Here is a 14,839-nt window from a genome sequence, read left to right on the forward strand (position 1 = left end):
CACATACTGAGTGTAATTGTTCCTCAGGGGGATTGGTTCCCAGACCCATGAGTACCAAAATCCAAAGATGCTCAGTCCCCTGTATAAAATGGCATAACATTTGCCTATAACCTACCCACATTCTCCTCATACTTTAAATCATCTCTAGATTACTTAGACTGCCTAATACAGTGTAAATGCTATGTAAATATTTGTTAGGCTCTATTGGTTTTTAAATTTGTATTACTTTTTATAGCTGTATTGTTATTTACTTATTTGAATATTTTTGACCCATGGTTGAATCTGTGGTTGTGGAACCCTGGAATACAGAGGGCCAGCTGTACTTTGTTTCTTCTATTCTTCCTCCTAACTCTTTTCTTATTTGATAGTAACATCAGCCAAATTGTTGTGATTACATTCATATGAAAATACAGAAATAAGCTTTCTTTCTCCAGATATCAGTATTTTAAGAACAAAATGTAAGTAATGATTACATATTATGATGTTAATGGAGAAGAGACCATATTGCTGTCTTAATTGTTTTATATCATAAAATTCATGATTGAATGAAATTGAAAACTTAGACTATTTCAATTGTAACAACAGTTGAAATTTTTAATAAATTTTAAAAAATCTTCTTCCTATAGAAATCTGGTTAAGAAGTACTGCCCCAAACGTTCATCCAAAGATGAAGAGCCACGGTAAATTACATACCTGTTCATTAATACATATTAAAAAATTTAAAAATACTTATATTTTTATTATTTAGTAAGATAAATATATTCTTAGCTTTTTATAAAGATTTTATAAAGTTTAATTTAAAAATTAATGTTTATGAAAGAGGGAACTACTGTTAATGTTTTATGAGGATAAATACTGCGGTGGGCTTGATCAGTGGTTTTCTAGAATAGTCAAATACAGATTTTCAATTAAAATGTAGACTAGGACTCCACTTGAATGATTTAGTCTGCAGAAGAAAAGGATATTTTTCACACTTTGTTACATAGTTGTTGGCTTCTTAGATTCTTGCTTTTACTTTTATAGGTAGTAAAACAATTTGACTAATTGGTATAAAGGGATGTTGGAAAGCGCTGAGGGTTTTTGCATTAGAAATAAATAAAAAGGTTAGAAATCACTTACGAGTTTTTTGGTGGTCTTAAAGAGGAATATGTGGATGATTGTTTAGATGCAGAAACAAGAAGAGATTAGACTTACGAACAAACAACTCTGTGTATAATTGTCAGTTGTTAGGATTCTCAGGTTTAGTGTTAATGGAGTCCTATCTGAGCTGTTAATCTTCAGCTGTAAGAGAGTGTTCCGCAGTATGTTCGAAGTAGATATATACGTTAATACAGTGATTCTCTTTGTTTCTCTCCTTCCCTCACACACGTTTTTACCCTTATTTTTGACCCTTCTATCCCCTGTGGTGTCAATATAATGGCACTTCACTTCCATTCAGGATATGGGCAGGCATACAGGCAGCTGTGTCCAGAGCTGATAGCAAAATTGTTCTATAGATCAGCCATCGAGATGCATTTGGCAAGCACATCATCTCTGCAACAGGTTCAGCTGCCAAGCCTAGGAATCCAACCAAGTTCATTCCCAAGCTCAGGCCAGTCAGTTGGCAACTTAAGAGATTCCAGTATGCCAAAAGAGCCTGCAGGTAGTATTCTTATTATTTTTTGACCCCAAATATCCCTTTACTAATAAATGAAAGACTACTTGAAGATATACAGACGTGTACAACTTGAGCGTAATGCAGGATTTTTTCCATATGAAGTTAATTTAGAACTAGTAGCTGAGATTTAGGTTGAATATGCTAAAATTTGTGAAATGTTAGATTCAGTCCATACCTCACCAACATTTGTAATGAAAATAAAATTAAGTCTCACCATTTTGAAATGTTTTTGCCAGGTTTACCTCGTGTGTAGCCTTTTTTAATATCCTTAATGAGTTAAATGACTATGCAGGACAGCGAGAAGTTGTAGCAGAAGAAATGGCGCACAGAGTATATGGTGAATTAATGAGATATGCTCATGATCTGAAAACTGAAAGAAAAATGGTAATTCTTACAATTTTCATCCAATTGCAGTAGTATATGAAATAGTTGCACAGAAATACTTTTTTTTTTTAAAATGTGTGTTCAGCATAAACTGGTTTTCTATTTCACTACATTTCTTCTAGCTAAAAATTATCACAAACTACTCTTGCTAATTTATGATTCTTTTGGATTTAAGTTTGGCAAACTACAGCCTATGGGCCAAACCCAACCTAGTGCTTGGTTTTGTTTGCTAGTTGCCATAGGCTAAGAATGATTTTTATGTTTTTAGATGGTAAAAGAATAATATTTCATGATATTGACAATTATATGAAATTTTAGTGTCCATACATAACATTTTATTGGAACAGACCCACATTAATTGACTTTATATTACCTGTGGCTGCTTTTGCATTACATTAGCAGAGTTGAGTGTCCGGGACAGTGTGGCTTTGAAAGCCTACAATATTTATCTGACCTTTTATAAAAAATGTTTGTCATCCACTATTCAAGACAATCATTATTTTTCTGAAAATTGTGTTTGTTTTCAAGGTTATATTTAAAGTATTAAGACAATATCCTATAAAATGCATTTTTAGGAAGTTTTGCTTTCTTCCTAAGTCTTGGTAAAGTTATAATTAGTACCTTAAAAAAAAAAAAAAAGTGAAAAGCCTTTTGGGGACTTTAGACTTTAGTGTTTAAATGTAATTATTTTTATTTGTTTTGTTTTATTTTGTTTTTTTTGGCCATGGTTATAATCTTCAGCATCTGCAAGAAGGACGAAAAGCTCAACAATATCTTGACATGTGCTGGAAACAGATGGATAATGTGAGTTATGATGTTTTCATGGTTAACATAAAATCTCTTAGACTAGGTTAGTCCTAAATTCTTTTATGCTTCATATCTATTTGAGTTTAATGTTTCTCAGTGTATTATTAATAATTTGACATTGGTATTATTGCATAATAGTCAATATAGTGTAAATAGAGGATGTGAGATCATTTTGTCATTTTTCTTGACCTTTATAACTTACTTTATAACTATACTTAAGAACTCTATAATCTTCAATCATTGTGAACATTTAAGGAGATTTCTTTTTTTTACTTTAAAATAGTTACTATAAAGTATTAATAGAGGATAGAAGTAAGAGGGTAAGGGTGATATGTCTTAGAAGACCATTTGACTGAGGACTGAGAATAATCAAGGTTCTTTTTCTACCTTTAACTTAGCACTTGATTTCTCTTGACTTCATTTTTAGCATGTGAAAAATGAAGAGAGTGAACGAGATGATATGAAATGTTTCTTCCAGTTCAGTCATTGTATAATTTTGTAAATGCTCCTGATATTGGCCTGCTAATAGAGACCATCCCAATGTAAGAAATAAAGTACTTTGTAGGGCAAAATTATAAAGACATAATAATTATTTACTTAAAAATTTCCCCAAGGCACTTCCTCATGTAGTTTTTCTTAAATGCTCTAGTACATGAATAATTTGAAAAACAAGACGTTCACATGGAACACTGCAGTTGCCTTTACATAAAATGCTCTATAATCTGTGTCATGGGATTAGAGTAAAAAAAAAAAAAAAAGCTCTATTAAAAGATATTCTGTAGTATAAGATACTCTTTTTGAACCCTCAAGTTATCGAACAGTTTACTCTTTACTAGCATATTTCTCTGATTGGCACTGCAGTATTCCTTGAAAATTATGCCGAAGAGAGTTTTTCCATGTTAAATTAATCAGTTTAGCCTGTGCTTGTTAGAAAAAGTACTTTGAGATTAAAAATCTCATGCATATACTTCCATTGCTTTCAGCCTGTTTTCTTTCCCTTTTAAAAATGCATATTCAAAACTTGGATTACATTTCTACTATGTAACTATCATTGATGTAATATTCTAATCACCAGTGCTGATTGAAAGTTCTTAGGTATATTAATAATCTGTTTTCATTTTCATTTGGATTTTCTAATTGGTTTCAGCAAGACTTTACAAAGTATTTATGTTGATTAAGTTTTAAATTGCCTTTACTATCATGCTTAGTATCTACCACCTAATGAGTGTGTGTGTGTTTTCATTTGCACAAAATAACATACTCCTACATTCATGAGTCGTTGGTTCCTTTAAAAATTGGTGTTGGCACAGATTATTCTTAATAGGTGCCAACTTGCCTTTAGAACAATTGACAGTTGTTAAGCGAAAGTTTTAGAGGTCATAAGAAAGAAGCATCAAAAATGTAGGAGAGATTTCTTTAAGGCATTAACAATACTATAAAAAAAGGTGAGTTCAGCTCTACTTGTGTTTATTGAAAAGTATCCTTGACCTGTACTCTGGAGGTACAAAAGTAAGTATGACAGGGTTCTTGTTTTTGTAGCACCTGCAGTCTAGTGAGGGAAACTAACCAATATAGTTTCTGTTTAATATGTAGAAACAAGTGTAGGATCCTATTTCCTAGTTCCGTGTCTTCCTGTTTAGTCAAGAAAGTGAAATTGTAGAATTCCTAACACATTTGAAATAATTGTGAGGCAATGTAAAGAACTGGTAGACAGGTTGAATTACTGACAGAGTATTAAAAATTGAGGAAAAAAATTAAAAGACAGTTATTAACCTTGGGATAAATAAAGTAGGCAGTACTGGGATTTAAGATCAAGACAGAAGAGCCTGTAAAGGAGGTCTTAAAGGAATGGTCAGAGATTAAGAAGACAGAAGCTGGCCGGGCACGGTGGCTCAAGCCTGTAATCCCAGCACTTTGGGAGGCCGAGACGGGCGGATCACGAGGTCAGGAGATCGAGACCATCCTGGCTAACACGGTGAAACCCCGTCTCTACTAAAAATACAAAAAATTAGCCGGGCGAGGTGGTGGGCGCCTGTGGTCCCAGCTACTCGGGAGGCTGAGGCAGGAGAATGGCGTGAACCCGGGAGGCGGAGCTTGCAGTGAGCTGAGATCTGGCCACTGCACTCCAGCCTGGGCGACAGAGCAAGACTCCGTCTCAAAAAAAAAAAAAAAAAAAAAGAAGAAGACAGAAGCATCAGAGATGCCAGGTCCATCAATTAGGAGGCTCCAAGTAACAGAGCATGCAATTTTTTATAAGAGCAGAGCTCAGAAATGGAGCAGTTCCATAGTTAGTCAGTAGCCCAAGGATGTCACCAGGCTCCATCTCCTTTTCATCTGTCTACGTTGCCATCTTGACCAGGTGCTCTCTTCCTCAGCCATGTCTCCTTAAGGTCAACAGTAGGCTTAAACAGCTAAACACCATATCCTCATTCAGTTTCATCCAGAGGTGGGAAAAAGGCAGCATTTCACTTACAACTATCCCTTTTTATCAGGGAAAGAAAACTTTCCCAGAAAGTCCCCAGCGAATTTCCTCTGGGTGCCTTTGACAGAATTAGATTACTTACCTCTGCCCTGGCTGTGGGGAGTCTAGGACAGCAAGTATTAACTGTTTTCTGCCTCTGTATTGGGGGGCAGGCTCTGCTAAGCAAGAGTAGGGGAGTAGAAGTGGCTGTTCTTCATCTGCCACACCAAGGATGAAGGGAAAAAAAATCTTTTCTGGAATATATTTCTATATTGTGTAACATTATATTATCTTTCAGGGAAGGAGCATTTTTAATGTTATTGTACTACTAGTTCTTTTGCTTTTGCAAGGAATTATTAGGTAGGTGTTTTTCCACAAATAAGATACCAAATATAAAAATACTTTTGTGGTCGGGCGCGGTGGCTCAAGCCTGTAATCCCAGCACTTTGGGAGGCCGAGACGGGCGGATCACAAGGTCAGGAGATCGAGACCATCCTGGCTAACACAGTGAAACCCTGTCTCTACTAAAAAATACAAAAAACTAGCCGGGTGAGGTGGCGGGCGCCTGTAGTCCTAGCTACTCGGGAGGCTGAGGCAGGAGAATGGCGTAAACCCAGGAGGCGGAGCTTGCAGTGAGCCGAGATCCGGCCACTGCACTCCAGCCTGGGTGACAGAGCGAGACTCTGTCTGAAAAAAAAAAATACTTTTGTACATAAGTAGCCTCAGTTTGCACCAAAATTAGTAGCCTGTAGTTACTTGATTGGAAAACGCAGTTCTGAACTCAATTTCAGAGAATGAAATGTGGTAACTTAATTTTCATAGCAAAGTAACTTTATGTATGAGTATTTGTATATTTTAGGGGATTTGAGTAAATTACAAGTATCTCATTTGGTGTGTCATACTAATCAAAATACCTGTATGGAATAGAGCCTACATTTAAATAAATTTGTAAAAAATTCTGGAGCGCATTTATTTGATGTAAGTTATAGACCTACCTGGTTGTAACTATATTACAAACTGAACTAAGAAATCTTTTGACTACAAATGGCTCCATATAACAGCTATTGTATTTTTAAATTGTATTTTAAACTCTTAGTTACTTGAAAGAAAAGGAAATTGCTGACTACTAGGAACCATGGGTAAACAAACCCAGAGCAATAGGTGTCTGAGCTGATACAGTGGCATTTGGAAAAATGGCGACAGGGTGTTTGAGGTATAATGGTTTCCTGGACCTAGTACTTGCTAAGGGCTTGGATTTCCAGGTTATAACTCGTTTGATAAAGGAGGTTAGATAAATACGAAATATTGAGATCCCCTGCCTGCTTCTTCTGAGGAATTCTCAGAGCACAGGTTGCAAGGTATGAATTTTCCAGGCAAGAAATTGGAAGTCTTTCAGGGTAATCTAATCAGTTAGGGAGAAAAAGTTTATAAAAACTGATGCCAGGTTTTTCCAAGGAAACAAACTACCTGGCCATGTCACCCTGGAGGAAAATATCATGATCCATAAAGCCCCATCTGTGGAGCTTTCAACAGCTTTTTAAATAAGAGCAGATATCCAAGGATCCCCGGATATTTAAAGAAGACATCTAATGTGCACATCAGAGACCAGAACTAATATGCAGGAAAGAAGTCAATGTGACTGTGAAAGGAAATGAAAATTAAAATGCAAAAACAAACAAGGAAAATACCTGCAGCTGTTAGCTAATATTCTCAAAGGGAATAGAGAAAATTTTACATCCATGAAATAAGAATAAGGTGTTATTTTAAAACAAACATATAAAGAACAAAAAATAACTTTATGATAATAGGAAAAAAAGCCCACTAGAAAAAAATGAAATATAAAGTTCAGTAAATACCCCAGTAGAGCAAAATGACAGACATTGAAAATATGGAAAATTTGAAGACTCATCCAGTAGGTTCATTTCCAAAATAATAAACATACTAGAAAAGAGAAAAACAAAAAAGGACAAAAATAACTCAAGAAAGTTTTCCCAGAACTGAAAGACATGAATTTCTAGATGGAAAGGATATCCCAGGTGCTTGGCACAGTGGGTCCACATCTCTTGAAATTTCAGAACACTTTGGAGAGAGAGAAGATTCTACCACCCTCCAGGAAGAAAAAACCCCAAACAAATAAACATGGTTTATACAATGGATCAGGAATCAGAATGGAATAGACAGGATAGTCTCACAAGAAGCCAGAAGAATAGTGGAGCAATACTTCTTAAGTTTTTGAAGGAAAATGATTTCCAACTTAGAGTCTAAATCCAGCCAAATTTTGTTGATTAAAAATGATAGTAAAGGCATTTTTAGCCATGGAGATTCAGTTATCTCCTGCAGACCTTTTAGGAGGCTGCTGCTGAATGTGTTATAGCAAAATGAGGAAGTGAATCAAGAAAGGAAAAAGCATAAAACTAGGAAATAGGAGATCCAAACAAAGATAGAGGTGAAATGAACCCACAGGTTGATGGGAGAGGGAAACGCTAAGGTAACAAGTATGCATTAGGCCTAGTTGGTAATGAGTTCAAATTTCAGCAAGTTTAGAAGCCTTTGGGAGAGATTTATCAAGAAAATAAAATCAATAGAATTCCTGATGTGTTAGAATTAACTGCAGACAGATTTAAAGAACTGGAAAAAACTGGGGTTGAATTAGAGATAAGTGCATTGGAAACTAAGCAAATTGAAAAAATGAAGACATGTATTAACTCCAGAATTTCAAAAAATTATGTAGGAAAGGAAATATAATATGACATATATTTTATATGGCTCAGTTGTGAATAGCTTTACAAAGTCATAATAATTTGAATGAAATAAAATTTAAAAAGATTTGGGGTCTGGGCTGATGGTCTTCGTGGGACACCTGGAAAAAAACAATATAAAACCACTTTGGAGGGACACTCCATATCCCAAGCTACATTGGGTCTCACCAAAAAAATGTACAAACAAATGCCAAAACAAACCAACTGAACCAAAAACACCAAACCAAAAAAGTCCTCCTGAAGATGAGGACTTATATTTTTTATAATAAAAAGTATAAAACACACATTTTTTGAATGAGATGCATAGTAAATATTAACTCAGTCATGCCTATTTTTTTTTCTTCATGGTCTGTAATATCTGATATTCAAGGAATGTGGATTGGTTGTAATAGTAAAAGTTATTTTCTAATTTAGAAAGGACAAATTTTACTTAGCGTGCAGTTCATTTCCACACAATACACATTGGCACATTTTAAAGTTATTTTTTTTTCTCTTTTTAAAAGTATTATACTTTAAGTTCTGGGATACATGTGCAGAACGTGCAGGTTTGTTACATAGGTATACATGTTCCATGGTGGTTTGCTGCACCCATCAACCCATCCTCTGTGTTAGTTGTTTCTCCTAATGCTATCTAAAGTTATTTCTTAAATTAAGTTAGCCTAATTTTATTTTCTCAGTGTGATATTTTAATCTTTTTTAACAGAGTAAAAAGAAGTTTGAAAGAGAATGTAGAGAGGCAGAAAAGGCACAACAGAGTTATGAAAGATTGGATAATGATACTAATGCAACCAAGGCAGATGTTGAAAAGGTAAGAAATACTCCAACTTTAATGTCAAAATATTATTATTTGCGTAAGGAAAGTAGTCACGACATTTGCATCAGTACAGTATTAGAATTTACTCAAGAGATACACTGTATCTAAGTCTAAAATATACAAATATTTGCCAACTTTAAATGGTATGTATTGGTCTGAGAAAGCAATATGCGTTAGTTTATTACAATATCTTAGCTGCATTCAAATTTAGAGGAAAGATGTAGTTGCTACTGGGATTGAGTTTTTGTTAAGATGTGTTGATGGGGTAATAACTAATTAGTTAGAGAATAACTGTTGTAATTTGACTTTGTACAAGAGATCAAGAGGAACAGAACTATTTTCCTTAAATAAGCATTCCTTAAAGTATCTGTGGTTCTACACATAGGTGGAAACACTGTTGAATGGTGCATTATTCAAAAATCATATTATTATTTAGTTTCACTGTGATTTAAGTTCCATATTTTAGTTGGATATAGGTGGATCATAAAGAAATGTTTTACTGTTAACTTTTTTAACAATATGAAAATATTCCTAAAGATACCTGTTTTTCTCTTCTGATTAAAAGCACACTGTTTCAAACCATAATGTTTTCATCTGTTTATTTTTTTATCTGGATTTGGTAAGGAGAGTTTATATTAGAGTGGCTTATTGCTATCAGAGAATACTAGTGTAATGAGGGAGGGAAGAATATTGTAATAAGGAGACCGCTCTGACAATAAGATCTGCAATTGTCTCCTTATATTTTAAATGGTATTAATAGTTCAAAAGAGTCATGCCACTTCATTATTCTTTTGATGTCAGGTGTTGGCTTCTCCATTGATAAAATCGAGTTTTAGTATAATTTTCAGAAAAGTGAATTGTTGTGATTTTGTTGTTCTTGGTAATAATTTCGACCAATTTGCCCCTAGGCCAAACAGCAGTTGAATCTGCGCACGCATATGGCTGATGAAAATAAAAATGAATATGCTGCACAATTACAAAACTTCAATGGAGAACAACACAAACATTTTTATGTAGTGATTCCTCAGATTTACAAGGTAAATCTTAGATATGAAGTTAATCTGGTTTTAGAGTTGGAAGAGCTGGTGTTTAAATATAAAACTTGTAAATCTTAGACATCAGAATCTTTCTAGACTCACTAGTCATCAAGGTTAGTGATGAGAGATTCCTTTATGATTATAGATTTGAAAACAAGTTTTTTCTAACTTTTAAGTCACACATTTTCCTACATATCTACTATTAGTGTTATAAACAGTTTATTTAAACAATGACATTTGTAAGATACATTTAAATACTGTATAATTGTTTTGACACGACAAAGAAGAATTAATTGCATTTGTATATTGTAATCTGTTCACCTAGAATTGAGATGTAGCTTTTTTATACCAAACCAGAGTCTTTGGCATCAGTCTAGATGGCAGAAATAAATCTTACAAAATGTATTTGCTAGCGTGGGTTTTGCCTGCTTATCATGCTGACTCTGTTAGATGATAAATGTAATTCAGACTTGGAGCTTGCTTATAAATCCTGTCTGTCATCACTTGATGATAACAGTTGCAAAACAGCCTCAGGTAAAAAAGACCTCAGAATTTTCATGAGGATTAAATTATTTAATTGCCTTTTCTAGAAAGAAGAGAAATTACAGAAAAGGGATTTAGTAAAACAGTGTTGATGAGGTAGTATCTCAAAACGCAGAGCTTACATGGGAAGAATGTCAGCCTAGGTACACTTTTTCCTCTTTATAAGGCGAGTTGGAAATACAAAGGAAGCACAGTGAGAGTTGGTGAACTGGAGTGGGGACCAGAATTCTGGTCACTGAATCCAGAGGACCAAGCCTGCCAGTCTTCACTGTGATGCTTTTCTAGGCTTAATAGTTAAGTCTCCATATTCTGGGGAAACCATAACTCGGAGATAAACTACCTTTTGTGTTTTGGGCCTGATACTTACATTTGGACCTTTCTATGGAGCAATTCTTCTGTGAAAATGCAGGTCTCAAAGTCCCAGGCTGTGGGAGTTTGGGGACACAAGCAGTGTAAGTGCTTTCAACGAACAGAAAGGTCAGTGCTGGCAAATAGGATATGTAAAAAAAAAAAGCCTTTAAGTTGTTGGACTTCATGTGTTTCAACATATTTCCTAGTGGCATGTGCCAGTGAATTTTCAGTTGTGAGAATTCTGTATGTGCCACTTTGAGCTTGTGACTTGCTGTTTTTCCTCATATATTCCCAGCTCTGAGCTGTACACTGCAGTAGGTCTGGGTACCTGTTGATAAACAATGAGTAGGGACTGTTGGTCCAGCCAGGTCTTACCAAAATATCCTGAATAAACTTGAGGTTAGAAGTCTCAGACTTGGCCGGGGGTGGTGGCTCACGCCTGTAATCCCAGCACTTTGGGAGGCCGAGGCAGGCGGATCATGAGGTCAAGAGATGGAGACCATCCTGGCCAACATGGTAAAACCCCATCTCTACTAAAAAATACCAAAATTAGCTGGGCATGGTGGCACGTGCCTGTAGTCCCAGCTACTCGAGAGGCTGAGGCAGGAGAATTGCTTGAACCCGGGAGGTGGAGGTTGCAGTGAGCCAAGATCACACCACTGCACTCCATCCAGTCTGGCGACAGAGCAAGACTCTGCCTCAAAAAAAAAAAAAAGTCTCAGACTTGTATATGTTATGGGCCAATTGCCAAAAATAAAAATAAAAATAAAAAAGTTTTTTTAAAAAGCACCAGAATTTTGTCATCAAACGAAATGTTTCCTGGAAGCATAAATAAGAAATACTCTAATTGAAGAGTAAAAGGTGGCAGTAGTATGGGGCAGGGAGCTGATAGCCAGTAAGGGATCCTTTTGGAAGGTTGGAATCCCAGTGTCATCTGGTTTTAGGAAAACAATATTAAGAGCCTTACTATTTTTTTTTAAATTTATTTTGCTGTTTACCATGCCTCAAGTTTTAAGTATTATAAGTCAGTAGCACTTGTTAAAAGATATTAACAACAACAGCGTAACTATGAGGGTAGAAATCTTTATTTTTTGGTGGGGAATCACTAATTGATCTCCTTTAGAATGATTGAAAAATTCAGTTTTCTCTTTTTTAAAAAATTCTTGATTATTAGCAACTACAAGAAATGGATGAACGAAGGACTATTAAACTCAGTGAGTGTTACAGAGGATTTGCTGACTCAGAACGCAAAGTTATTCCTATCATTTCAAAATGTTTGGAAGGAATGATTCTTGCAGCAAAATCTGTTGATGAAAGAAGAGTAAGTGCTACATAATTATCTTTGAATGCATCTGTTTGGTTTAGGTGTGCAGTTTAAGTTAGTGAAATGAGTTGAGAAAGGGATAAAGTAATCTGATGTGTGATTCTAAATTATATTCTGTAGAATAATGTCTTGCAATAGATTCCTTTGAGTTCTAAGTTCATTCTAAATGCAAAAGTTCTAATTCTTTCTTTAAAAAAAAAAAAAAAGATTTTTAACTCCCTTCTTCTCCCACTAAGTTTTCAGTTCTTATCAAAGAGTCTTAACCTAGGAACTGTGTGTTACAAATTGTGTTATACTATTTGTTTAGTGAAAATTTAGAGAAGGACGTGGTCAGAGTTGCCTTTAGCACTTGAGCTGGATCAAGAAATGTGGGTAGCATATGGAGTGATGACCCATGAGGAGGAGGAAGGAGGCATTATGTGCAGATGAAACAGCATAGGCTGCCTCCCCTTGAGGAAATATAGGTAATCACATTGTATCTTGATTAAGGACTACTGATCTTTTATCTCAGTAAATATTAATTGAGTGATCAAAAAACATGGTTGGCAGAAATGAGGAAAAGCAGTGGCAAGAGAAGAGAACTGGTGTTTGGAGGATATCAGATATGTGCCACATATTTTAGTCTTAATGAACCTATGAAGTAGATATTATATTAGTGAGGATCCTTTCTGTAACAGCTAATAGAGTTCTTAAATTTAGAAAAGAGGGTTTTTGGCTTCTTTAACTGGAAATTCCAAAGTGCATATATTATTTCAGCGTGATTGGATACAGGTTTATACAATATCATTAGAGCCCTTTTCTCTTTAATTACCCTAAGCAAATGATTGCTGAGGGTAGCATTACTGACAAAAGTAGGTTATGACTTTTAAGGATGACTTTTGACTAAATGAAGGGCAAAATGTACTGTTAACAGAAATAGGCAACAGAAGAGGAGAGGTTGTTGTTAGGGGTGGGGAGGAGTTTGTAGAGATACTCTGAAAATAATGAGTTTAAGGTGTCAGTAAAGCATTCAGGCAGAGGTATGTATATCTAAAAACAATATTTATGTGAGTTTAAAAATTTTAAGTACATGGTATTAAACTTTACTTTCAAACGTTTTTTGTACTCAGTAGTGTTTATGAGATCTTTTCCCTGTTGCTCTGTTAACGTTCCACAGTATGTGTTTAATTTATTTATCTTTTCCCATGTTGGATGCGTTAGAAAGCTTTTCCTACTCATCTTTTACTCTCTTTTACAGTTAGATGTTCTTTCCTCACTTCAAAGATTAGCTTCTTTGTTGGCATCTGTCTTTTAAAGCAAAAAGCCTTTTCCTTTGAAACTTCACAACATTTCTACTTGATAATAACCTCTTTCTGTATTCTTTTTGTCAGTTAGGTCTTTTTCAGCTAAGTAGTCTTCAGATGAATTCCAGGTCATTAAAGCTACCAAGTAAAAACATTTTATGAATATTATAAATTAATTAAGTGGTAATTTGCAAGTATATTGGGATTAAAATATTTTGAGTTTGTTACACATTCATGGGAATAAATTATTTACTTTAATGATTACTGTGGAATTATTTATTTAAACTTATATTTGTTGTTTTCTTGTACTGAATAAAGGTATGAAAGCTAATGTAGAATTATGAGCAAGTGAAACAGTTTTAAAACTTAGTTTCTTTTGTATAGGACTCTCAAATGGTGGTAGACTCCTTCAAATCTGGTTTTGAACCTCCGGGAGACTTTCCATTTGAAGATTACAGTCAACATATATATAGAACCATTTCTGATGGGACTATCAGTGCATCCAAACAGGAGAGTGGGAAGATGGATGCCAAAACCACAGTAGGAAAGGCCAAGGGCAAATTGTGGCTCTTTGGAAAGAAACCAAAGGTAAAAGTCATAAAATTCTTATATGCTAATCAGTTTAAGTGTACCAACTAAAACAATGTGGGTATTGAATGGAAAATGATTTACCATTAATGGAGAATAAATATTTTCAATTTGAATGATTCAGTTAACCTTTCACTTATACTACAAATACCTTAATAGTAACAGTTATTTATGGATTTAACATTTGATTACCACTTAATAATGGGTAAGAGTATTAACAAAGTTGTTAATATCTAGTTAAATTATATGCTTTTGAAGTTTCATTTGTATGTAGTTTCCATCAGAATTTTTAAGGAAACATGATCTAACTAAAATGCCACTAAAATTGCAATTCTCAAATGGAATGAATGATTGACCACAGCCGTAATACATGTCAAATTAGGTTTGATAGATCATACTACTAAAATTATTTTTATCATCCATATGAGTTTTTAATGGGAAGAGTTCAGTCTTCTTGGTTAATTGAAGTTTAAAACAATTTCTAGTTTGGTAAGAGAATCTCACCTTTGAATTCTTGTTAGAACCCGCCTTCTGATGTGCTCTTTATTTTAGATAGATCTAGGTCAGCATGTGAGCAAATGAAATAGATGGGTGCTTTGTCTTTCTTATCAATTAAGTGGGTGTACTAGTGTCTTATTAGTGAGGAGAATAGAGAAATACTTTTAATCTGATGCACTATATTTATTAAAGTATACTTGATTATTTTAATTCATTTTTTGATCATGGCATATGAGTGTAGATAAAATTAAAATTTAACTCATTATAATATACCTATATCTTTAAAAGCACAATTATAATTAACTCATGCTTTATTTATGCTTTTAATAATAT

General features: G+C 34.5%; 1 protein-coding gene across 4 annotated transcripts in view; it reads left to right on the plus strand.

Moving 5' to 3' along the window:
* The window catches only part of FNBP1L (formin binding protein 1 like), a 99,464-nt gene that overhangs the window by 65,737 nt on the left and 18,888 nt on the right, over positions 1–14,839 (plus strand). For 3 of the 4 annotated variants that reach the window (XM_010385119.2, XM_010385117.2, XM_010385118.2), the window contains exons 3-9: positions 627–680; positions 1,894–2,041; positions 2,783–2,845; positions 8,772–8,876; positions 9,791–9,919; positions 11,988–12,134; positions 13,805–14,008. In XM_010385119.2, the coding sequence (XP_010383421.1) occupies positions 627–680; positions 1,894–2,041; positions 2,783–2,845; positions 8,772–8,876; positions 9,791–9,919; positions 11,988–12,134; positions 13,805–14,008 (850 nt within the window). Of the gene's footprint in view, positions 1–626; positions 681–1,464; positions 1,643–1,893; positions 2,042–2,782; positions 2,846–8,771; positions 8,877–9,790; positions 9,920–11,987; positions 12,135–13,804; positions 14,009–14,839 lie in introns of those variants that run through there. The other variant, XM_030936761.1, reaches the window with a different exon arrangement.

The sequence above is a fragment of the Rhinopithecus roxellana genome, chromosome 8, assembly GCF_007565055.1.
Source record: "Rhinopithecus roxellana isolate Shanxi Qingling chromosome 8, ASM756505v1, whole genome shotgun sequence".
Taxonomy (NCBI): domain Eukaryota; kingdom Metazoa; phylum Chordata; class Mammalia; order Primates; family Cercopithecidae; genus Rhinopithecus; species Rhinopithecus roxellana.